This window comes from Anguilla anguilla, chromosome 5 (genome assembly GCF_013347855.1).
Source record: "Anguilla anguilla isolate fAngAng1 chromosome 5, fAngAng1.pri, whole genome shotgun sequence".
In the NCBI taxonomy this organism is placed as follows: Eukaryota; Metazoa; Chordata; class Actinopteri; order Anguilliformes; family Anguillidae; genus Anguilla; species Anguilla anguilla.
The window spans coordinates 41,045,244-41,071,818 of NC_049205.1; the positions used below are offsets into that span (position 1 = coordinate 41,045,244).

General features: G+C 53.2%; 1 protein-coding gene across 1 annotated transcript in view; it reads right to left on the reverse strand.

Annotated features, from left to right (window-relative positions):
- LOC118226741 (homeodomain-interacting protein kinase 3-like) overlaps positions 1–26,575 on the reverse strand; it is a 50,058-nt gene that overhangs the window by 11,162 nt on the left and 12,321 nt on the right. The window contains 1 exon segment of the mRNA XM_035416578.1: positions 4,261–4,384. Within this exon segment, the coding sequence (XP_035272469.1) occupies positions 4,261–4,384 (124 nt within the window).

Below are 26,575 nucleotides of genomic sequence, written 5' to 3' on the forward strand. Positions count from 1 at the left end.
CCCCGGGCTCCTCTGATTTACGGTCGCTCGGAAGGGAAAAGGAACAAGGGCCCCAGTGAGGGCCGGCCGCGCTCGCGGCGAGCCTAGCACGGTGAGCGCTGAGCACCGAGCCGCTCGAGGAGCGCTTCTCAAACCGAGAGACAAGCGTGCTCTGTCCTCCCCGTCACGCGTTTCACGCCTTTACCGTCCGCACCTTTCCCACAATTCATAGCTTTAAACACCTCGTGGTTGGACTTTTCTCTCCACCGCTAGTCGCTCCCTGAATCTGATTGGTCGGCCTGTTCTCTTGAGGCCAGCACCCTCCATTGATTCTAGAGAGCGTGTACAAGCGTGATTCTCTCTAAAAGCCTGGCTCTGCTCACCCTGCGGGATCCAAGCCAAGCAGCACATTAAAAGTCAGCACCCAGAGTAACACCTGCTTTACCCTGAGCGCAGCCTCAGCCTCTCAGCAAATAAATGAAAGGCCACACGATTTATTCAGCCCATAACGCTCTAAGAGAGAGAGCCAAAGGACCGAGGATATGAGGCCAGGACTTGACGTACTCTGAGCCGCGAAAACGTCCTTGAGAACGAGGAGTTTTTTTCCAGTTCCCCTGAACCACAGCCACGGAGGCGGGAACGGGCCGAAACAACGAAATTTTCTGCGCCCCGGCACGCACCGCGGCGCCGCCTTCTGCAAAAAACACGCATGGCGGGGGTGGGGGGTGGGGGGTCCTCGAACCCGTGTTTGAAACCCTCGTCCCTCTGAGAAAAGGGGCCCTCCCGTTTCCGTGTAAAAATAACCGGGTGAAACTCACACCCGCCCATCCGTCAGGGGCCTCCCGGCTGCGTGACCTTTCTCGCCGCTCCCTGGCATTTTGCTCATGGGCTCTCTCTCCTCCGCTGCCGCCGGCCCCGCGCCGCCGCTCTCCCGCCACTAGGGGCGCCGGCGTCGGGAAAAAAAACGCCGGCTTCCCGGACCGGGGCGTGTCCCTGGGAGGCGTCGGGCGCAAGAAGCGGCCTGCAGCCGCGCGAGAGGGGGGGAAACGCCCCGTTTCTCAGGGCAACGGCTGCAGGGGGGCGGGGTGCGGTAAACGCGCTGGCGCCCCGGGGGGGGGGGGGGGCAGGGCTGACAGGTTACTGCAACGTGCCGTTTCAGACGGGCGGCGAGGGCGTCTGGAATGCCTGCGAAGTGAGGGGTGTGTGCGTGTGCGAGTGCGTGCATGTGTGCACCAGGATGAGGTGTGCAGGGTGTTTCTGTGTGCAGAAAGTGTGTCTCTTTCTCTGTCTGCCTCATTCTCTCTGTCTCTTTCTCTCTCTGTCGTTCAGTCATTCTCTCTCTCTCTCTACTCTCTGTCTGTCACACTCTCCCCCCTCTCTCTGTCTCTTTCTCTGTCTGCCTCATTCTCTCTGTCTCTTTCTTTCTCTGTCGCTCGGTCTCTCTCTCTCTCTCCTCTCTGTCTGTCTCACTCTCTCTCCCCCTCTTTCTGTCTCTTTCTCTCTCTCTGTCTCTCTCTCTCTGTCCCCCTCTCTCTCTGGCAGAGGCGAGGCAGGGGGGATGACCCTGGCTTTCAGTTATAAATACATTCTGCCTCACTGGACAGCGCAGGGTCCAGGACTGGCCAGTCAGCAAAGCGCCGGTCACCCCCCCGCCTGACTGACTGACTGACTGACTGACTGAAAGTGTGGCCGAGCCCCAAGGGCGACGCCCCGCCCCACACCACCCAGAACTCCGCCCCCCCCCTCCCGTACCGCCCTTACGGCGGCTTTAAACGGACAGGGCTCCGGTCGAATCAAAAACAGGCGACGTCAAACACGCGACCATCAAATCGAGACGCAGTCAGCGACGCATTCGGCTACGAGAGCAGAGGACGCCGAAACGCCGGCGTACCAGAGCCGCGTGCCGGCAGGCAAGCGAGTCGTGAAAGTAAACGGACGCACGTCGCACGTCCAAGTGTAACAAGCGGCAGCGGCATCGAACGAGCTGAACCGTCTCCCGCTTGTCGGCCTTGGGAGATCTTCCAGGCTACCGCGGGCTCCAGACGTCTTCTCCCAGCATCGGCCATTACCGCCGAGAAGCGGTTCCGTCGCGACGTCTCTGCGTTAAAGTCTCGTCGCGATCCCCCGTTTCCTGTCCTCTGCGCGGTAGTTTCAGGGGCTTTATCGCGTTTCTGCCGGAGATGTAAAGAGGTTCTCGGCCCGTTCTCACCGATGCTTCAGATGGATGTGGAGATGCTCAGGCTGCTTGTCTCCTCCCCCCGCTGCATACTGTGGCCATCTGTATCACTCGCGCGCATTATCTCCCCATCTCTCCTAACTGCTTCCGACCATTTTTTTCATTTTTTTCTTCATCCTCCCTTTTTTCTTAATCATGATGTACACAAAACCAGACCCTCTTTATGTATTTTGCATCATTTGTTCAGCTTGTGTTTCAAACGACCCTGACTTCCATATTTTGTTTGGGGGATATAAATCTGTGCTCGGTTTGTTTAGACCGCTTGTTTAGACTGTCCCAATCTCCAATATCAAGCTGCTATTTTTCTGTCTTGTTTCGTCACAGTTTGTTTGCATAATTTTGTTTTTGTTATACCCTTCCCTCTTAGAGGCTTCAGCACGCCAGTTCTGTAAATAGTCGTGGGATGTGGTGGGATGAAAAGTTTTCTTTTAGAAGTATCACTCGGGCGCTAATGCTGCCGCACGTTATGCATGTTCACCGCTAATGAGATGAACCCTGGGGAAAGGTGCCTGACGGGCGGTTTGCAGGGTACTCGGAGGGAACCCCCTTGCCAAACCCCTGAGACGCCTCTCGCGCCCCATTCAGAGGAGGGAGCCCAGCCCACGAACCATGCGGCAAGGGAGGCTAACGGGAAGCTAACATGAGGCTAACGTGAGGCTAAGGTGAGGCTAAGGTGAGGCTAACGAGAAGCTAACGCGAGGCTAACGCGAGGCTAACGGGAGGCTAACGCGAGGCTAACGTCGCACATCTTCCTGTCAGAACGCCGCGTACGCTAGCGCCTCTCTTGCCGCCGGAGGGACGTGGGGCTTGACGCCGGGGCGGGGCGGCTCTTTCCATGCTGCGCTCCTGCTCCGCTGCCCCCTCCTCCCCCCGCCGTTGATACAGCAAGGCCGTGCGCTCTGTCCTCCCGGCCCAACGCGGGTTCATTTCTCTCAGGGCGTTCGCTAAATCAATTTGAGGGGTGACCAGTTATCTCCTCAGCTGAGGAGGATGAGAAACGGCAGGCCGTAAAAACGCTCCGCTGTCCACCGGAGAGCTCTGGGGATCAATACGGCTCTGGGGCAGCTACACCGCGAGACCCGTCTCTCTCAGAGCGACGATTCGGAGGCCCTGTGGAACCGGCCGAGTTCATCAGCGCCGGGGGGGGCCCGTCCATCACACCCCCACCCTGCCCTCCATCTTTGCAGAGCCTCTGCCATGCCCATGCCCTCAGGAGGGGGCACGTGACCAGCTGACCAGCCCCAACTCATTGGAGAAATGGGGAGGGGGGGGGGGGGGGTGTTTGTGGCCTGGCCACCCTGGATACTGTTGCCGCTGAATAGCTCATAAATTTTGGTTACGCTGGACTGTTCTTGGATGCCATTGTTGCAGATTGTTTTGGAACAAGAGTGTTCCGTGGAAGAGGGCATGAGGAAGCCTGGACAGATCTGGAAAGCGTGGAGGGGGGGGGGGTGGGTTTAAGTGAACTGGGGACAAAAGGAGAGGTGCTGCTGGGTGGCTCATACAGCTCAGGCGCGGGGTCTCAGCGCAGTGATATGAACCGCGGTGCGTAACCAGGTGTGCAGTGGGCCGCAGCGCTGCTCAGCCAGCAGGGTACTCTCTCCCCTCTGGCGCCCGCAGTCTGCCTGCACCGGCTGCTTTGGCTGCGCAGCCCTCCAGCCCAGCAGCTGCGCGTCTCAGCTGCTGAACTGCTGAGTGACAGGAAGTGCCGGGCAGCAGACAGCCTTTCTGAGGATGTGAGCAATGGCATGAGCCCTCCGGGAGGACAAAACCAATAATTACAGCCAGACTTTCCATACAGTGAAGAAATAACGGGGAATAAAAAAAAACTTTATTTAAAAAAAAAAAAAGAAAAAGGAATAGGACATAAAAATTAAAAAAACAAAAAAACTAGAACCCTAGCCTCGGGATGACTGGTCATCCGCTAGGTCACTTCCTCAGAAGGCAGGCATGAGTAATCAATTACCGAGAAGCATTCAATATTAAGCGCATGAGGGCAAGGGCTCTGCTTTCGTCCGTTTGGCACGTCGAGAGGAGACGGTTACCTGATCGTACTCCAGCGCTCCGGGGTACAGCGGCCAGCCCAGGAACAGCTCGGCGATCACGCAGCCCAGCGACCACATGTCTATGGCTTCACAAAACGGCAACCCCAAAATTATCTCTGGCGCTCTGCGAGGAGGAGGGGGAAAAAAAGAGAGAGAGAGAGAGAGAGAGAGAGAGAGAGAGCTGTCAGCCTGGGGTTCCTGTTACTAAACAAGACATTACTTACGGCTGGCAGAGAGAGGACAGCTGCTCTGCGTTAAAATCACCCGCGACCTGCCCGCAGCGGGGAAAAGGATCAGGAGCGTAAATATTAACACGGCAAACGTTCAAACAAGTCCCCGAGCTTCTGGCTCATTCCGGCACCCGCCCCGCCCTTAAATCTCCCATAATGCTTTTTAACGAGTCGCAATGGAGCAGGAAGCAGCCCTAAGGCCCGCGGAGCCGAGACTGCAGCATCTGCTCGGAGGAAGAAAAGCCCGCGCTCACGGGAGCGTCCAGGTAACCTACGGTAAACAAGTCCGCCCCCGGCTTAAGTCTCGGACTCGTCTTTCAGGCCCTGGAGCGACACACCCGCGCGTTTCGCGCTCGAAGAGGGGGGGCCTTTCCTGGAAAGGTGGGGAATAACAGGAAGGTGTCGCTAGCGTCCGCTATCCCCTTCCCGCGCGCCGCGCCGCCAGGTAAGCGGGCCACCTGGACGGGCGCTCTTCGTAAAGGTTGCTAGGGGAACGCGTGAAACAGAAAGCAAACATAGCTTAGCAGCTGCCCATTACGCTTCGATGACATCATCGGTTGGACGGCCAAATTACACGCGTCAGGGAGAACTTCCCTAGCGAGAAGCGCTTGGCCTCCTCCCGTAATTATACCCCGATTACACAGAGGCGGGAAGTGACCCCCTGCAAGCCCCAACACAAAAGGGACTCTCACGCAGCGCTTATGGGTTTGACCGAAATCCAAACTCCGAGTGTGGGCTTGGAAAGCCGCGAGGAAACGCAACAGGAACGGCGGCCGCCGCGGTCCACGCAACAACGGGAGCTTAAAACCTCGCTCCCGAAGGCCCCCCCCCCCCGACTCCACCCTCCCCCACCCTCCCCCGCATTCAGGGGCGTCACAAAGCCCAGAAAAGCCCGGCGCGCGGATTCCAAAAAAGCCGCCGCGGGTATTTATAGCTCCCCCTAAAAGCGTCCCGCCTATCTCCCGCCGGGCGCTGAAGGGTTATTCCCGGCGGCGCTTCGGAAGCGCGCGAAGGTTTTGGCGTGCCGACCGGTCCTCGGACCGGAGCCGCCCCGGCCGCTCGCTTCCGGCCGTCTCCGGACGAGACGGGGCGGGGGGGGGGGGGGGGGGGGGGGGGGGGGGGGGGGGGGGGGGCGTTTTCTCTCCCGGCGACGGCGACGGTTACGCGCGAGGGGCGGCGGCGAGAGAGCAGCCGGGCCGAGATAGAGAGAGAGAGAGGAGCCTCCGTTTGACAGGGAGATGGCGTGCAAACAGACGGGTCACTGTGGGGGGGGGGGGGGGGGTCAGAAGCAGCACCATAGAAGGGCTTTGATTACTGGAGTGAAGACGCAGAGGAGGACTTTCTCATAAACTGAGGGGAGCCTTATGAATACAAGGCCGGCGGTGACCGAGTATCCACCCCCCCCCCACCCCCCACCCCCAAAAAATGCATCTCTGGTGTATTCCATGGGACAGGAAGCTGGGTTTTCAGAAGCACATTTCCTCCATTTTTTTCCCATCCCATTTACAAACCCCTCTGGAGTACTGCCACTTAGTTACACGAGGGTTTCCTGCAACGCATTAAAACTGTGAGAGTATCATCAACTTCTCACAGGATGCCTCAAAACTAAAAATTAAATTCATCCAGGCCAGTCTTTCCTTTGTCATGAATCCTACAACCAGGTTGAGAAGGAAGACAATGCTGCTTTTTAACAGCTTTTAATCCATACGTGCCAAAATCACATATGTGTATGTTGAAGAAAAACATGCGTGGCATACCTTTGGAACCAAGGACGGTTACGCAAAAAGTCAAAACTTGCCTACACGGGAAGAGAACGATTTCACAGCAAAAACTCCTGAATTTCCATGTCGAGAAAAAACGCCGCAGGACATCTGGCTTACGTAACCTCATAAAAAATGTAAAGCAGACACTAAACGCACGTCATTCTGTGGCGGGGAGCGAGTCAGACGCTGGAAAACGGACCGTTTCCTGATAAAGGGAGCAGGACACCGCAGCGAAAACAGCTAACGGCTAAGCTTAGCAAAAAAACGATGAGAAGGGCCCAAAAAGAAAAAAAAAGAACGTTAAACCATTTTTTTTTAAAACAAAAATTCTCCAGTGGGAGCAAAAGGGGTGTCTAGCCATTAACGTGCAGGAAATCGATGTTTCCTCGCCGTCCCGTCGAGGCTAAACATCCAGGATCGGCGTTACTCTGTGAAGCGCACAAATCTGAGGCGGACAGTGGCCTTGCACTTTATCTGAGCGCCTGCTTTAGAGCGTCCCGCGCCAAGGGCAGGGCCGACGGGCGTTCAAGGCCCAACGCGAGAAACCGCACACGTGCGGGCGCGCAGACGTGGATAACAGGAAGCCGCTTCCCCCCCCCTTTCCTCTGCACAGCTGCGCCACCGGCCCGGAATCCGGAACGTTCCGTCCGAACGGCCCCGGGGCCTGAGCGCGGTCACGTCGTCGGAAGAGCGGGGCGACGTCCGCGGGGCAACGGGCGCTTCGCGGCTTTCGGGACCGCCCCGCAGCAGGCGCTGGGGTCCTCGCCCTTTCTGACAGTGCCCGAAGGAAAAAGGAACGGGCGCCATTTCTGCCTGAATCATATAGTTAGCATTTGTTAGCCGTTTGCTGGCTTTATGGGAACCCTACGAGGTCGCGGCTCCCTGGGGGACGGACGCATGCAGCTGTCCCTGAAGCGGGAACTGAAGCAGGGAACTGAAGCAGGGCCTCCGCGGCCTCGTCTCCAGAGAAACGGCCGTGACGGAGGAGCTGAACTCTGGCCGCTACGCTCGGGGCCTTCCTGAGGCCTCGCAGGGGCTTTGGCCGTCCTGAGAAAACTCGCCGGAGCTGCAAAAACCCGATGACCCCTCCCCGCTCGCTCAGCTCGCTGACAACAGCAACCGAGAAAACAAATACGAGCGAGCAGGAAACAAGCCTGTTGGGGGAAGGGGAATTACTAAAACAAACCAAAAGAGAGTTCTCAACCCCCCTTCCCCCCCACCCCGCCCCGCCCCTCTCAGCTGGTGTGCGCCACAAACGAACTCTCTGTACCTTAGCAGCCAGAGAGCCGGGGGGCGGGGGGGCCGGGGGGGGGGGCCTACGGCGGTTTTCTCGCGTAGCGCCTGCCTGCCTGAGAGGAAGCAGCTGAGCAGACGGAACACGTGCAGCCGCCCTTAACCTGGGCGAGAAGCGCACGCTAAACACACGCTTAAACACACGCTAGGCTACGTATCGCGAGTTTCCACTGCGCCCCCGGAGCCCCCCCCCCCCCCCCCGAAAGCTTCAGCAACAGACAGAGCAGGTGGGGGCTTTCGTTTCGTGTAAGTGGATTCCACTTACGGTCTCTATCACTTCCCCACCAGCAGAACACAAGGCCTCTCTAACTTCCCTAAACCCACAAAAACCCAAGAGCGTTTTTAGACGGAGCGCACAGGAGCACGCATATTACAGCAGCGGCATTGGTTCCCGTAAACCGCGTAGGGAAACGGGCGAGGGACTTATCCGGGCCAGTTGCAGAAGCAGCCCGAGCAGCGCTTCGTCGAGTTTCATTCGATCGGGTTTCAGCATGTCAGGTTGCCACGGTAACGGCGGCTACACCGCCGGGGAAAGCGGCGACGCTCGCGTCCTGCGGCGCACCGCTCGGCTCGAAGCAGGAGACGGGCCCCGAGAAAAACGCGAGGACCGGGGCCTGTTCGCGCGCCTGCAGCGCCTGCAGCACCTGCGCCTTCTCGTTGCGCAAACCCGGCGACACGTCTGCTCGCACCGCAGCTGTTTCTCTTCCTGTGGCACCCGAAATATCAAGGTTTCCACGCTCTGTTTTCGTGCGAGGGCGCGCTGCACGCACGGGTAAGGCCGGGCTCCTCTCGCTCTCACCGACGACCGCAAGGGAACAGAGAGTACGATTAAAGAAAGCTACACGGTCAACCGCGCGGTCGCTGCCTGCTCGCACATACAAAAAGTGCTATACATATGACGATGAACTGCCTGATAGAAAGGCTGAGGTGATAAGAGCGCTCTGGGCTCGGACGCGGATGCGCCCACGTGACCCCCGTGTTTGTCTCTGCCAAGCGGCGGGTGGCGAACCGCAGCGAGGGGCGGGCGGGCGGGCGAGCCATTCAGGGCCGAATTCCAGCGTCTGCATTAAAGGCCCCCTGGCACGGGCCCGGCTTTCCAGAAGCAGCCCGCGGCGTGCGCTAGCACTATGGCTGGCTGGCTGGCTGGCTGGCAGGCTGGCTGGCTGGCTGTTAGCGTAGCGCTTTGTGGCCCTGTGAGTCGCCAGTTCCAGCATTGAAGCGCGCTAGGCCCTTTCACCGGAGAGCTTTCTGTGAACCGTGGGGAGGGGGAGGGGGGGGGAAACAGGTCTGTCGCAGCGCATAGCGTTCAGCAGTGTGCCGCTTTTAAACATAGCACGCTTACATAATTAACCGCAGCAACTGTTCTGCCGATCCCTGGAGTTTGAAACGTACTGAACGCGGTGTTTTCACCCTTTCTCGTATTATTACACCAGTGCAGTGCGATTCAGTCCAGATTAGATTAGAGAGCAGGCTTACCAACCGAGAACCATTTTTCTAGCAGCGTAATTATGCAACCCTAACCCTAACAGAAAGTTTTTCTGAATAAGAGTATAAACTGTAAGACTGACATGATGAGAAATAGTAATATTCCTTTACTGCATACTAAAACATTCTCAGAAAACTTGGTTTGTTTTTAAGATATGGTCTATGGTGATTTTAAGATATCTCTGAAGGCCTTCTATCAATTCTCAATGACAGATATGATCCTGATCTCTTCAGAATGCTTTTAATTCTATTCAGTCCGCACTTTTCGGTCTGCAGCTGGTTCTCAATGCAGGCAAAACTGAAGTCTGGTGTTTCCTAGGTGTCATTCTCACTCATTTGATGAACTGAAAATCACCACTCTAGATGGAAAGTACACTGAAAGAGTGTCGTGCATTAAATACCATGGAATCGGGCAATGGGGCTTTCCGGTTTACATAAAGATTAAATAAGAAAATGCTATCACACCCGACGTGTTCATGAGAACCAACAGGGCCGTTAACGGTGTATCGAAGACACACCGTGGAACTCGAGTCCACCTGAAGAGGCCACAGGCTTAGGACCCCGTGGCCCACATGCGACTGACCCACAGTGTGTAAGCACAAACTGCGGACTAATTACATGGATGTTCAGACAACATCATTGCAGCCTGACAAAGCCGACATTGGTTGCCACGCGACACTCATTAAACGTGTCCACTGCGAAGCAGGGTTAACCAAACACACTGTGCAAGCATGTTCACCGTTTTTTTAAACCGCGGTCCTATTTCCAACATATTCTTTCGAAAAATGGAATTCATCACAGAACTGTATTCAAGAATGGAACAAACAAAAGGCTTATATAAAATTAATGAATGTTATGTTACAGGATTTTACTGTTGCGTTGTTCAACAATTCTAAAGACTATAAGAGGGCACTACGAACATATTTCACTAGACAGACACGTGCTCTCTTCAATTTGATTGGCCTGGCTGCGGCCAAGTGTCAGGTCACAGTGATTGCAGTCCTGGGATTCAAATAAGTTGGCGTTGCCATGCCAACACAGAACTTTGGCCAATGTGACACAATTCTGTTGACAAATAAAACAATTTTTTCTCAAAATAAATAAATAAATAAATATGTTTCCTGGGCAATGGTTAAAGGAAAGGAACTCTGACTATGTTCACCAATGTGCCTGGGGTTCACAGTGCTTCATCCGCTACGTGCAACGGTACAAGGCTGCTCAGTTGCACAGTGTTCATGTTATTCTGGTGTCAAGAAGCCAAAAAGTGGCTACCGAGCAGCAGAGGGTCAGAGTTACGTATCATTTACATGGAGTAGATAGAGTTACCATACCCACTAATGTACGGCAGCACTGGCAGCAGTATAAGCAAGACAGTTACAGGGCCTGTAATTATAAACTAGTTTCAAATATCAAACGGGCAAGTTTGACCGATTTACAGCGTGTACCATATGAAATGGCATCTCAGGTTCCCCACCTCCACAAAGGACCGATATACAGTCAGTAAATCAATGGAGGTTTCCAGTTAAAAGGCTACGGTTATGAAAATAAGTTCATAGCATGAAGGCTACTGTCAAGCACAATAATGACGGAAACCATAAACAGACCGGTGTTTGGGTCCCGGGTAGGTTGCTGGGTAAGGCACAGCTGTGAATTTTAAGCGAAACCTAACTGTGGTTAACTCCGCACAGCCAAAATCCAAAGCGTCTGAACTGTGAACTTCTCGGCAGGTATTACTGTACCCGCGGATAATGTGCTGGCGACGGCCCGTGCACAGATGCTAGGCGACGTCACTCGGCAACTTCAGATCGCCTTTATTTAGCTTCGCGTAAATTACGGCTCACACGGTTTAGAAGTCAACCCAAGGTGGTTATGGTGTGCTGACAGACCTGGCCCCTTGCATCGACGTGACGGTTTTAAGACACAAGACAGGCGCCGACCCAATTGTTCCTTATGTTTTGGGCTTTTGCCTTGGATTCCACTTCAAGTCCAGTGTGCTTTAGGCCTTCCCAAACCCACCCAGATTCATAATCGGACAAAAGCTTTGCAATTGTTATACACTTCGTTGTACGTCGCTCCGGATAAGAGCGTCTGCCAAATGCCTGTAATGTAATGTAATGTAATTCTGTTAGCCTTGTGCCGGGCACCAGAGGCATCAAGGCACAAGTTAATAAGTGCCAGCTTGCACACTGTAATAGCACCGCCTCCGAGCGCCCCATTACCTAACAAGCCTCCGACTGGCAAGCGCCAGAGGGTATCGGGTGTGTCGGTTCTCAGAACCGCCCTTCCGTGGGAGATCCAGCCTGCCACCTGCAGTGTTTCCACAACATTCGTCATTGTCCTTCCAGAATTTTCACCGCCGCTGGAATCGTGGCGTGCATTGTTGTCCGACTTCTTATCTTGGCAGCAGTAGTTACGTGGCTTACCCGTGGGTGCAAGCTTTCTAGGGATTCCTGCTTATTGGCTAGACATATCCCGGGCATAAACGTGTGCACTGTCGCTGCGCTTGACGGACAGAATGAATGCCACGCCCAATTCCGCCTGTGTCTTGAAACAAACGCATATTTTCCGGAGGCGGGTGCGTTTGGGTTTGTGGGGTGATCGCCTTTCGACGATCGCTATTGGATAAAGATGTGGAGAAGGCAGAAAAACTAGCTTATTAAATCTTAGTGTAATTTACTTCTGAAGCTTAAGCCATTTTAGTAACTTAGTCAGCTCAATGTTTTAACATAGATGAATATCATTTAGCTCACGTAAGATACCTTGCTAAATGCCACTTTAGTCTAGCCAGTTTAGCCGAAATTGTATACCTGGAAATTATATTTGGTTGAGACAAACCATATTTGACTAAACTTTCAGATGAGTTTGTTAAAATCTTTCTCAAAAAAGAAACAGGCTGGTGAAGGTGACAATGAGGAAGCTAAGGATGTAGCTAACTACCTACCTCTTCTGGGCAAAGTGGGCAAGGGCGAAATTCCTCTCAGTTTGCTATACGTTAGTGTTAGTGCTATCGTTCCATGTCTAAGTTCATTGTTCCTTCTATGTAGGCTAATAAAAGCCGAAACACTGCATCTGACACTGGGACACGAGCCAGTTTTCAGTGAGTATCCCAACACCTGTGGGAGGATCCAAGTCAATGGAAAACAGAATGTCTCCCAGCCCCGCAGGGCCGTCCTTCAGTGACAGAGAAACAGAGGAACAGCTTTAATGGCTATTTTATGAGGACACACTACAGGTGTAAGTAGTTTTTAAAAAAATAATTTGTTCTCTTGGGGATTGGACAGCATAGAAAAATAGCTCTTGGAGTCTGGAGTGAAGCTCTAGGTTGGATTGGACGCCCCTTCTGACATACCGATGGTACACATCACCATGGAGGCCGGCTAACGTGCTACATAACACCGGGCCTGTTCTCCATCTGCAGTCCATCGAGGGGAAATCTTTACGAGCCACAAGGAAAAAAAACCCAAGAGATTTGGGTCTACTTATGCAAGCAAAGTGCGAAAAAAGAATAAACATATCAGGTTTCTCACTAAACAGGGGCTTGTGAAATTCCCAGATCAGGGGGCAGGGGGGAAGCCCTCCACACCATTACAAAACTAAATACAGATTCTCCATGTCACTTGAAAGTTCTGCTAAATAGACCTGAACATGAGACATAGCCTAACCAGACAAACTGTAACTTGCATAACAGTAGAAGTACCTTTTTAGCAATGTTAGAAGAAGTAACAGTTAATAGTCTGATGATAAAATATTGTGTACAGGTACAGGCTAGGATAACCAGTGGTGGACTTCAGAAAGCCATGTGGATCTGAGGGCTTGCCTGCGTGTTGCTCTTTCTGCAGTTTCAAAAGATTTTAAGAGGCACACCGTGGAACACGGAAAAACCTTGGCATGGAAAAAAATGTACCGTCTTCAAAGACTTTTCTGGAACCACGAGTACATTCGACAGTGCCTCCTTCAAAACCCTTCCGGGACGTGCGGCCCCTTGTCTAAGCTTTCAAGCGACTGCTTAACTGAAAACCCAACGCCGTGCAGCGCTTTTCTGGCAAAGGAGAGAGTTTTAAGTCGTGAAAAGGGAACTGGCATAAACAGAGAAACGGACTTCATCAGCAGCACGTTAAGTCTGCCAGTTCTCCAACATTTCAGTTTACTTGACACCAGTCCTTTAAAATTCTCTCTTAAATGGGGGGGAAATGATTTTGTAGTGACTCAATTAACATATAGGCCTACATTTATAAATATGAATCATTTACAGATCTGTAAATATGAACCAAAAATATACATAGCCCATATCCGAATGAACGCAATTTTCTATTTTTATCAAATTCCAGTGGAAAAATACTGAAGGTGGTTTGTTTTAGCTGAGGGACAGAGACCACCCGCCGTGCTTAAGCGAGGGTATAAAAGCGGCGTGGAAAAGCGTGCCTTTTACCCCCCTCCCCAGCGGGACGGCTCCTCTGGACTCTGGACCAGCGCCAGCCCGGACGCTTAGCCCAGTGTGAAAGCCGCCGCCGCCGCCGCCGAAACAGCGATCATTATTCAGGTCCCGGCCCGCGGCTCGCTAAAAATAACGGCAGAAGAACCCCCTGGCCTCCTAGCTGTGCCAGGGTGGCGGTTGCGGGGAGCGCACCCAGCTATTCGGCGCTGAAAGCTGGCAGCGGGCGGAGCCGGTGTGCGTCGTTCGGGCCGGGGGAGGAGAGGCGACCCGCGAGCCCCGTAGGCAGAGCTAGCTGCCTTCAGCGAGCCCGGTCTGGACTGTGCGCAGAGAACAGGCATCTGACTCCGGACAAAAAACTACATGTAGCCTAGTCCCCAAAGACTTTTATAGTCTTCAGATGAATTACTGACCATGCAAAAACAAACAAAAGTACCACTGTAAAGTACCACGGCTCACTTCCCCCTAAAATCACAGCACAGCACAACTTGGACTGACTTTGCCCATCTCTAACTCCCGCCCTCCTCTTTGGAGGAAATGGCCTCTTCATTAGGAAGTGCAGATGATGATGCCTGCTTTGTCAGAACTGAAAACTACTTGCCACTATTCAACTTGAAACAGAAACAATACCGCCATCAAACTCTTGCACGGCACCCAACTTCTTCCTTTGATCAGTAGGGCGAGTGGGGCCTAGTCAATATTTAATACCGCTTTCATTATTAATAATGCGCTTGACTGATGCCCTTGTACGGGGCTGGACACTTAATTCCAGTGACACGGCTTCGATTCATTTAAACTCGCGTGCTACGTCGTCATAAGGCATCGCTCACCGCACCGAATAACAGGGTGATGACTGTAGGACAACGGCAACTAGAGGAAAGAATCCCGACGCAAAACCAAATGGACTCGTTGACGCTGTTCTTGGGAATTCTCGCAATGCCGCAATGATAGGGAGAAGTCAGCAGGGCCACATCTGTTACGCTGCACTTTGCACAAAGACAGAGTTCTGGCTCCGAGCCACGCGTTGGAAGAGACTCGCACCGAACAAAGCACTAGTTTCAACGTGCTGACGTGTTAGGAAGATTGCTGAAAATATCAGAAGGAAAGGGCATTAAACAGGGAGAGGGGCTGGTAAAGTTCAACAATTATCCTTAAAGGTACAGTACAACATTTTGGAAAAAATTGCTTATCGCTATCTTATATATAGTTAGATGATAACGGCAATATCAATTTCATCCCAGTGCATCCAGTACAAAAATATTAGACCATATCTACAGGCCGTATGCTAACTGAGCTACCACTATGAATGGCTGCAGTTTGCAGTGACGTTAGCTTTGCTAATTAGAGACAGAAACACACCTCCCAACATCACCGAAAGCTGAGTTTTTTTTACACTTGCATGTTGCGTCTTTATGACAAGTAAAAATAAAAACAGAAAGATGAGATCTCCGTTATTTTAGAGGCAGCTAAGTTCAGATCTATAACTGACAAATAAACATGTACTTGATCTACCGAGCACAGTGATTAGCAGCTGTGCAGTGCTGCTTGAAGCCTGAGTTTTGGGGCTGCCAGGTAAGCAGAATTACTAGCTGCAGGGGGAGAGGCAGTGAGAATGCATGTTTACAGTCCGGGACACGCATGCCTAGCAACCCCTAACTCACGCTTGTATTTCCTTCACTTAACTCAGCAGAGCTAAATTACTTCCATCTGCAGCCATTCACAGTGGTAGCATAGTTAGCATGCAGCCCGTAGAGATTAGAGAGTCTACTAGTTTTGCTTATTGCCTTAACTATGGCAAAAAGCTCATTTCCAAAAAAAGGTTGGACTATAGCCTTAAATACAGTACCAAAGCCATTCACGCTAAACACAGCTGTGCAAAACGCATTCTGAAGTACTGCTTTATTTCCATCACGGCGTAGGCCGCTGTAGCCAAACAAGAGACGGTAAACAGCGGCTCAGTAAGAGCTGGAGTGCCACGGCATGTAATGGAGGAAACTGCAGAAATTCATGCTGCACTTCCATTTCGAAAACACTGAATGGTACAGTCAGGAAGCCTTTCCGATGAACCCAATCGATGGAGAACCACCAAACTCATCCCACAGAAATGATGAGAAAGAAAACTCAGCCAATAAGATATTTTCTAGATCTAAAACTGAATACACTCACCGACAAAATAACCTAATGATTTAATAGTCGAATAGTAGCCGTAGTTGTAGCCGAATACAGGATTTGGCATGTCACAGGTAGTCTGGGACAAAATAACCGGCGTCTTAAACGTCTGGATTGACACTGACTGCTATAAAAAATACGGGGGACATTTTACAACCAACAAACTGCGTGAAACAGAGTCGACAGACACAGCCACAAACTTCTGCACAGCTCTAGCGGTGAAGTTGGGACACTTCACACCGACCGCATGAATAACTGGAAAATAACCACGCAGCAAAATCACCCGGCAGACCAGAAGCACTGAAGACCACAGGACCAAGTGTCAAGGCCACTGTTTATAATCAGCTATGGAGAAAAAAGTTCTAATATTTCAACATGGGAAAACCTTAAATGCCAGCAACATGACTCAAATGACTCGGTGAGCACAACAATTCTAGATTATAAGACGTACAGGCATTCTTTTGAGGTTGGGAATATCTAGGCCTCGCCTCTTTGCGAGACACTAAATGTTAACGGCTTCTTCTGCGATTCTCTGCAAACATTGCTTCTAAGAAATTCAATTCTCATGTTATGATGGGCCAGGCAGAATTTGGCAATCACTTTTTCTAAAAAGTTTGGACACCGGCAATGTAAGCTCCACCCTGGGCTGCTTCAGACTAACAGAAACTTTGCTGCAAGAGCAGAAAGCCTAAGGATGCATACAACCTTTAGGCTTAAGACAAGTCAAAAGAGAGAGAATTTCTTTTGAAATGTATCAATAAAACAGGCCTTCGTTCGAGGCAGCAGAATGAAGAAGCTTTAAAAAAAATGTTAAAAAAATACAAAAATCAACCCAAAGTCAGAAGGAGGAGCTGACGTTCGGATCTGACACAGGAAACATCTCGGGAAAATGTTCCCTGTTCTTCTGACGCGAGAGAGAGAACAGCGTGTGCGCCTGACTCCTCGGTGCACTGCAGACAGCTGAAGCAGTAGTACCGCAACGTTCTCCCTCCAGGACCCCGGGGACCAAAAAGACTTCTCTCAAATTTTCTCACACTGTTGTAATAACAAACAAGGTTCTTCTGCTCGGGCGGCTTACGCAGTTCGGCAGCGAAACGCTATCTGGCGTCCCCCCTCCCCGCGTGTTCCGGTGAAATTCTAGGCATGCCTGCCAGCGTTGGGTCGAACACGCACGCGGGCACGACCTCACGCTCCGCACACATGCCTCCCTCCTCGTAGGTGACTGCAAATTAAACGACCGGGGGGCTGAGAAGCCCGGAGAGCAGAGCCGACGTGCACCGCGCTCAGACACACCCAACGTAACAGTAGCGCTAGAAACGGGAGGGAGGGAGGGAGGGCAGATGTTCTCACACTTCCTCACACGTTGCCGCTCTCGTAAGACTCCGGAAGCGCTGCGGCTAAATTTAACGTGAGAGGATGTACCGAACTACGGTCTGTCGGTGTGTGACTCCTGGTGCGGCGCGTTCTGCACACTGGTGCCTGACGGTTTCAAACGGGTGTGTGTGCGGGCGTTCCCCCTCCCTCCAGGTAGCCTCTCTCCCGCCCTGTAAACAAAACTCTCCCCCCCCCCATCCCCCCACCCCCCCCCCAGGCCCAGAGCACAAACGTGAATTATTCACAGACCGCAGAGCTGGCTGCCCTCTCGAATGTTTGCGTCTCGCCGCTGCCGCGGCACCCAGAGCGCGGACCCCGACTGCGGACCAATCGCAGCGCGGCGCGGAGGCTAGCAGGCTGATGACGCAAAACACCCCCTCTTTAGACCGCCTCGGGGCTTTTTTTTTTATCACTAGGGATGGAACGGTTCACAGATATTTTTTTTTTCCAGCCGGGCGGAGCGATGCGAAAGGCGTCTCAAACCGCGGCTGCGTTTCGCATCAGAGCCCGGGCGACAGAGGGAGACGAAGGACGCGGTTTCTGAGTCCCGCGGCCCCGCAGGAGTTCTCGGAAAAGCGCTGCGCCGCGGTGGCGGCGGCGGCGGCGTTAGCGGTCTGTAAGCTGGGCCCGGGGTCGGCCCCGTCGCCCCCCCCGGACCGCGGGCGAGAACAGAGGCTCAGCTGTGAGCGGCGGGACGCGCTGGAGGAACGAGGAGGCTGGGGATCGGGGGCCGCGCGCGTTCGAGGCCGCGGGGAAACTAGGTGAACTGTGAATAACAGAGGCGGTGATGAACGACTTCCAACGACTGTCTAACCTTTGGCTTTTTTTGCATGTAGATCATCGCAAAGCACGTAAGCCAGTTTGTCGAGTCCACAGCGGCCTTGCCCAGCAGCGCTTCCAACAGCATATCCCCACAGCTCAGGAGGGGCCACGGTTACAAACACAGCCGCTAAGCAACTCCAAAAAAGACACGATACCCAGACCAAACAAAATATATGAAAGCCAGGAGGGAATAAGCAAGAGGATATTAACAGAGTTAACAGTGAATGACAAAACCCACTAAACAACCTTTCGGTTTACGGCTTCGCAGATAACGCCGTCGCTCGCAATATAGCCAGCCAATGAAAGGGCTGGGTAAACATCCCGCAGGTAAAGCCCCTCCGTGCCCGCGGCGGCTGGAATTCCCCACGGCTCTCCTCTTCCTGGTTGAGAGGGGGGCGAAGCAGATGGAAACATAACGGGCATTTCAGACAGGGCCGGGCCCTTTCGACCACGTCGCCGCCGCCGCCGCCGCCGCCGCCGCCGCCGCCGCCGCCTCCCCTCGCCTCCCCCCCGTTCACCGCATCCGCGCTCGGTCATTTCACTTTCCGACCCCGGCGCTTCGAGGAGCGCCCCCCGAAATTCCACCGTGGCAAAAAAAAGTGAGGTTCGCGCGCCCGCTCCATCCAAACAAAAACAAAAAGCCTCGCAACACATCTGGTTGAAATTTACAGATGTGACCAGATTTTTTTTTTTTTTTTTTTTTTTTTTTTTTTTTTTACACGAGCTCGGTTCCTGGAAAAAAAAAAAAAAAAAAAGCCCTGGCCTCACCTCTTTCCTACTCTCCGTTTACAAAGGTAACAGGAAGAGGGCGCTTTCAACAGCCCACGCCAAAACGTGCAGTTTGCAACACTGGAATTGCAAAAAAAAAAGCTGCTGCGTCAATTCTTGAAGCCCTGCATGTTAGAGGCCATGCCAAGTTCCTACTGTGCCTACGTATTCCACACAGGACAGAACAGTATGTCCTTAAAACGTAATTACACCATGGTTCACTTCTTTAAAGCTGCAAACGTGTTTGTATGCCTACTTCTTAAATTGAACATTTTAATCCGTTCTGTAATTTCAGCACTTCTGAAAATAACTGGTAGAAAACATCCTGGTGTTGCCCTCTAACATATGAAAAATACCTTCTTCATTCCGCTCTGGCCCCGCCCCAATCATGATATCCCAGTACCCATACTATTACGTCATGTAATGTCAATCAAGATGTCCAAGTTGGAAAATCGTTGCTGCCCCACAAATTTGTCTATTTGTTTTTTAATACGATAAAACACTGCTGGCACCTGATTGGCTAGACCGGTTTCGGTTTTCAAACTGGAGAAACATGGCCACCTGTTCATAAACTCTCCCATACTCCACCTAAACGACCCACTAAAATGTGTTTATTAAAACATCTGAGGCAAGAAATAGGCCACGTAATTGCAGAATTTTGGTTTATGTTTGATCTGCAACGCTTTGCGGGTTTGATCCATGTTTCACGAGCATACGCTGTACAGATAATATACATATGGAATACCCTACGCAAATGAGATGGACACACCTACTCCACCCACCCAAAGATGCATTTTTTCAGAATTGTGTAGCAGGCGGAGCCTGGCTGAAACAGTGAGTGCAATTACTCTGTAATCACTGGCAAAACAGTGCAAAGTCAGATGTCCTTAGCGGTCAAGTAACTTGGTACTATTTAGCAAGAGCCTCCATCAGTCCTTCAGTTACCAGTACGCTTGATTGAATAGCTCCAAGAAGACAAAATAACTAGCTACTAGGTTAGCGAGACGGATATGAAGGTACATATCCGTTCAACCGCCAAGACGTTATTTTACAGTGATCAAGAGCGAACAGGAGCGGCATAAAACAGGAAAACGGGACGCAGGGGTGGACAGAGCATGCATGTGGCCAGCTTGCCTGCCAGTGAAACTGTGGTATTCTCTGTTTACAATGCACAATGTCCCGAGCTGACTAACAGGAAGGAGACCAAGGGAGAGGGAACACACAAACATCCACTTTCAGCCAAAGCTACCGTTTCTAACAGATCCTACCCAAAACAGGAACCAGCTTGCCCCATGACACTAGTCAGAGTCAGCCTACTTCCACAGGACAGGATTCAGGACTTACTAAACTATTTGCATGCAAACCAAAAAGCCACAGAATCATTATCATTTTACTCACTTGAGTCATTGCCTGGTGTCATCGATTTGAGTTGTGAAATCTTTCTTTTTTTTTTTTTGAGATAGTAACATTAGTGGTCAGCAGTCTAGCGTTAACGGCGCATGCGTTTCTGTTAGCAACCACACACACTGGAAAAACACGGCTGCACCCTTATTTCTGCCAAAAACAAGGAGGATAAGAGGCCTTGCAGGGCACTGAGCCCCCATCCCCCACCCCTCAAAATCCTGCGACAAAGCAGGGAGGGGCAGGACTCAGAGGACACGTGTTCTTATCGCCTGCTGGCACAGGCTTTCCCCAGATCAGTACATCCCTGGGTATTCTCTCTGACACCTGACAACAAAACCCAATACAGCCCCCCCCCCCCCCCCCACCCCCCCGCCAGCTACATATATTATTAACGCTCATGAATAATTCATGGCCGACCGGACGGTTTCTCCGAACCCTGAGCCCCACCGCAGGGAGGAAACGTGATGCAGCCGGACAGCGAGAGAGGGCTCGTTTTACCACCCAGTCTGTTCAGCAGCAGTCAATACGCAGCTCTGCTTGAAGACAAGCAATCCCTGTCAATCTGCCTCTTTTTAAAGATTACTTTTACAAAATTATCGCGTGACAAAAAGATAAAGAAATGCAACATCGCCGTCTACACTATCTAGACCACTTAAGGACTGAAACTCACCCGATGGGTGAACCATCTGATAAGGAACACGTGTCACTCAGTAATCTAATCACGCACGCTATCCCTTACTCACACACATACTATTAAGTATGGATCTACATCGAAACCATCAGAGCCATTCGATTGCATTCTAGAAAGCCAAGGTACTGCAAAAGATTTAGGAAAGAAGGACGGGGAACGAAACCGCCGAGGGCATCGCGAACGATACGTGTCGACCTCTCTCAGGACAGTTCGTTTGCTCGTCCTCGCTTCTCTCCCACAGGGCTCGCGGCCGGGTGAATTATCGATCGGGCACTTTCCGAGCGGACGCGGGGCCCGGGAGACCCGACACCGCGGGGGAGACACGCGAGAGCGGCGGGGGGGGGGGGGGGGGGGGGTCTGAATTATTCACCGGGGACACGGCTTCCCGACAGAGGAACACGCGCGCGCACCTCCGGCCCCTTCTGAAGTGCGGCGGCCAGGCCATCGGGCGTCGGCCCCGGGGTGCGGAGCCAAAAAAAAAACGCCGGCGGGGGAGAGGGTCCGAGGGGGACACACGGAAGCGGACGACCGCGCTAGCGGCCCGAAACAATGCTGAAATAACTCCGGCCCGCGTTTCCTTTGTCTCTTCGGCCGAGCCGAATCTGTAACATCTCACTCGACACAAAAACCGCGACGGGACAGCTCTGGGCCGAGGACGCGAGCAGGAAAAGGGCTTTTAACGTGACGGATCACACTCCTGCCCTTCTGAAACTGCTGTGCGGCTATGCGGCGGGTAGTGGGAGGAAGGGGCGCGCTTCTGGTGCGTCTCCAAATTTCAGCCTCTCTCCTGCATGAATTTTAAAACGTCTGTTTACGAGGCTGGGAGAAATAAATGAGGAGAAGTTTCTAGCAGGACTGCAGGAAAATGAGTTAAGCAGGGTGGGATACGCAAAGTAGAAAACGTTGAACTAATTACCACCTCGTAAACGGTAACGAGGCTGTTTTTCCACCATGGAAACCAAACAACACTCAAAACTTTTAAAGGACTAGGAAGGGGAGGGGAGGGGGGGCTTAGAAGACGCTGCCTTCGGGTTAAAAAAGGGCTTCGACATCCTTCACTTATATTCCACCCTCTAGCATTCCCTCCTGCAGGCGAGCAGGAGAGAGAGAGCAACCTACACGGGAACACGCTGACCTTGAAGGAGAGAATGGCCTCGCTAGCATTTCGTTCTGCCTTATTTCACTCCCGCTGCCAGAGGCCTCTCCTTCTATAGTAGTCAACAAGCCCTGGCCCCCGTCCCATTGGCTATTTCGAGGAGGTATGCTCGGCTGTTGCCCTCAGAGGAGAAGCGGCGACCGCAGCGGGCCGTATCGCTATCATGCGCGGCGTTTCTGGGGCGCGCCCCCCTCCCCCCACTCCCCCCCCACCCCCCGGCCTTCTGACTCACCCCGCTCGCTCGACCGCGGCAAACCAGACAGCAGGACGTCGGGAATGCACTTCCTGTGCTTCCTTTTGAAGACGGAAACCTCGACTCGGGATGACCTAATCGGGGAGGCGGAGACGGTCGAAGCGTAAGATGGGAATCGCGCGCCCAGCCGATCGCCGCGAACGGGCTCAGAAGCCGAGGGCGAAAACAACGGCCCGCATCGACCCCGATCGACAGGAGCGCCGGTGAAGACGCGGCCTGCTCCGTGGAGCCTGGCTAAACGAACGATTAAAAACATCGAGAACGCGTCAGCGCCTCCCCCGCGCAAATCGAGCAAGTCGCTTCGGAAGTCGTCCCATCGATCTGTTTTCGGAGAGTACACAGCGAACTGTCTCTGTGGAACTTTTCCCACTTGACGTACAAAATGCACTTCCCCCTTTTCTGCCGTGACAGTGGTATGTTCCTCCTCCCCCCCCCCCTAGGATTTTGTGAAATGTCCCCTACCGAATGAAACACTAAATTTCATTAAGCAAGAAATTCCGAGCTGGTCAAAGGGTCGCTACGCTAGCGCTACGCTAGATCCTTGAAAGGGTATTTCCACCAGCGTTTTTTTAGTGGTCCCCCCCAATCACACGCCAGCGCTAGATTTTAGCGATAAACAGAGGTGCGAAATTAGACCCGGCCGATTACGGTTCGCTCTGCGCTGACGCGCGCCGAGCTCGACTTCCTTTCGACGTCACGCGGAGCGCCGCTCTGCGTGAGCCGTTTCCCGAAGCGCTGAGCCTTTATCGTAAGTGAGGCGGCCGGCGAGCGACGGCGTCGCGCGTCACGAAGGGGCGCGGGAACGAGCGAGAGCGAGAGCGAAGCGGTTAAACAGCTGGACGGTAACGAGCGCGCGCGGCTTCGCGTTTGGTTCCGCGTCCGCGTTCTCTCAATACCGCACTTTCGCTTCTCTCTCTCTCTCTCTCTCTCAGGTCCGCCAAGCCGAGCTCCAACTCGCTCTGCTGAGGGACCCCGGAGGTCCGCTTTCTGAACGTAAAAAACAGAGAAAATAAACAGAGGGGCCAACCGGGCCTTCGCCACTTCACGTCTGCATCGCCTCACGGGCCCGCGGTCACATCGCACAGCCGGGCGCGGTATGACACAAGAGGCAAAGGGACGAGGCAAAGGGACGCGGCAAAGCTGTCCTTACGATAATTCATCCGACGTGTACGTGACTGAAGTACCGATGAACGGCTTCACCAAAGGTCACAGGAAGCGACAGAAGAGGAAGTCATTGTGTCCAAGGCCTGCCGTCTATTCTGTAGGTGCTTGAACTCTTGACACCGCCACCTGCTTTTTTTCATAGCAAGAACATTCCGGTATTATAGTGAATAAGAAGGGATTCTCTTTATTGAGCCTGGACATCACGCACGGCCACCTCTCACTGCAGGTTCAACTTAACAAACCAGCCACTCCAAAATCATTTTGAGCTCACACAAACTTTGAGCAAGCTACACACAATGGGAACATCAAAAAAATAATGAACAACAAACCTAGTGCAGGGAAACTGAGCCTATCCTGCCTATGTTGCTCACCTGACCCGTTTTCTGCCTTTCAGGGTTAGCTGACCCACATTACACCTCCGCAGCCACCGACACATCTGAACCGCACGCGCTCACCCACCGGCCACTGAGAGGGCGTCAGCGAAAAAGGGCGCAAGTACACAAGCTCCCTGCATTCGGACGGGGGGGGGGGGCTTTAGAAGTTTACTTTCAAACGGTTCCCTTCCGCGACCTTCTCTTCGACAAAACAAAATTAGTGTCAAGCGCTGCCCTGATCTTTCACACTAGGCTTCCTCTTCTTAAATGGTAAATGGACTGCATTTATATATCGCTTTTATCCAAAGCGCTTTACAATTGATGCCTCTCATTCACCAGAGCAGTTAGGGGTTAGGTGTCTTGCTCAGGGACACTTCAACACGCCCAGGGCGGGGATCGAACTGGCAACCCTCTGACTGCCAGACAACCGCTCTTACCTCCTGAGCTATGTCACCCCTATAGAGAATTCTTCCTTTAGAGAATTAAAACGTTAATTGTGGAAGAGCGCGCCACTTAGCACAATTTTGAAACTGCGTCCCATGCATCAACTCAATTCAAACCCAAGCCGCTGCACACGAAACACATGCGTGCCTGCCATTTTATTTATTTATTTATTTGAAAAGGCAGAGTGTTCAGCAGCACACAGAGCGGTTCAGCCCGGGCACAGCAGATGAACGCAGATGAGCCGCGCAGATACGCCGCGGCAGCGCGGATACGCGCGCGCACCACATCCTGGCACGCGGGCGGGCCGCTGTGGCGGAGCCTCCGCCCCCCCCCCCCGCACGCCATCCCGGCTGCCCGAGCTAACCTATAAATCTCCCGCATTCAGCAGGACAATGCAATTAAATCAGGGGGAGGGGGGGGTGTCTGCACTCCCCCCCTCTGCTCATTACGCCTAATGCTGCAGAGAGCAGAGCAGCGGGAGCAGCAGGAGCAGCGGGGGCAGGAGGGCGCCGGCTCGCTCAGCTTAACGGCCGACGCGGAGAGGGAGGGAATCGCACGCGGAGAACAGACGCGGACGGCGCCCGCGGCTCCTAGACGCTCCCGAACGCAAGGCGTGAGCGTTGAGACGTTGGAAACGGAGCACGGCTTTACACGGAATGACCGAAGGAACGAGTTTAACCGTCTCAGTGCAGAGGACCGGGGGGGGGGGGGGTTTATGGGGGGGAAAAAAATGTGTAAATTGCATTTCCTGGCAGGGGATGTGGAGAAGGGCAGCATGGGACAGGAAGAGGAAGCGGGGGTCCGAGCGCTGGATTGAACAAAGCCGCTCGGACTGGGTCCCGGCAGCGACTGAGGCGCTCACGCGCGGCGGGGAAGCGAGCGCGGTTCCCTGCGATGCGTGGCGTCGCGGCGGCGGGCGGGCGAATGTGCCCGTGAAAACCGGGCGGGTTACAGGGCACTCTCCTGACGGGAGTAAAACGGTCACCATCCAGACGCCCCGGGCCTGACCGTCTAAGACGCGCACCGCACGTTTGCGTTCCGGATTGTTCCGGAAAGGCTCTCTGGCCCCAGCCCCCATCACTCATCACTGGCACAACAGACTCCAGTGCAGTCTGACCACTGACCCTCACCGACTCCTACAACCTGTGCCTCCTTAAAACCTGCAGAAAGCAAATGTACTAAGCATGTTTAAGTGAATGCAATCTGTAATACTGTTCTGAACAACACGTGAAACTGCAATGGCATTATGTACTCGCGTGGCTACGGGCTACATAATCCCTGCTGCTCGAAAGAGGTAGCGTATGGCTACAATGAGCAGTGAACTGACATGCAACCACCTGCTGTCCCCAGCACGCAAACACAATTAACCCACGCTCAGATTTCTGAAATGAGTATCATTTAACTTCCCCTCCAATGTAAATAGAATATCATTCCAGTACACAATGCCACATCATTCCGAGTTTCAAGGCTAACCTCCATGAATAAAACAGAGACGCGGCGCGCACGTCATCGAAGAAAAGGAGAACCGACTACAGGGTTAAACGCACAAACGCCTGCTCTTATCTACCCTCGCAAACCGGAGGCCAGGGGACCTTCGTCTTGCTCTAGCGCTGGACCCCACCAATAAACGGGCGGCGAAAAGCACACAGTGTGCGCTTGTTCTTTTCGTTTTTTTTTTTATCTGCGCGGCGCATGACCTCGCCCCAGACGTCAGAACGCGGCCGCGCCGACGAACCGCAGCCTCGCGTTATGCAACGCGCGCCAGATAAGGGACGTCTAACCCCCCCCAAATGTTCGAGGCTGGGAGGCGAGGGGGGGCGAGAGGCGGACCTTCGACTGGAAAAAGGCGCGCGGCTCGCGCCCGTTTTTCCTCGCTGCTCGTCGAAAGAGGTGAAGGGAAAATCCTTTCTTCCAGACCTGCAGGCATAAAGCGCTTTTCCTGGCAGAACGCGGGCAGGCCTTAATTACAGAGGGCCCGCTTTAATTAGAGACGGGGAGGGAGGCCCGGAGACGGCCTCTGCTGCTGCTGCTGCCGCCGCCGCGCTCCGACGAGGCACAGAGAGGGAGGGGCGGAGCCTCCTGCAAGGCACCAGCCTTCCCGTCAGAACGCTAACGGTAACCGCCCGCGAACCAGAACCCCTCACACCTACGCAGAGGGACACAGGAACAGCCCTCCTTCCCATACAGATACGGATCTACACGATGCAGATACGGATCTCTTAAAAAAAACCTGCGATGAGCAGGGTTTCCTGCACCGAAGCGGCCTCATCTGCGATGCTCTTCTCCGGTACAACTAGTCCAGCTGCATACGCGCGCGAGCACAGAACTGGCCCTGGGAATGTTCTTTCCGAGATGAAGAATGTCTCGAGGAGGCAGTTGGGTTAAAATAGGTCGTTCCTGGAAGTTACGTAACGGCAGGCCTAGGGTTTTATGCGCTTTTAATGTGCCCGCGTAAACAGAAAGGGTAGCGAAAGAAGAATTCCTGCAGACAGT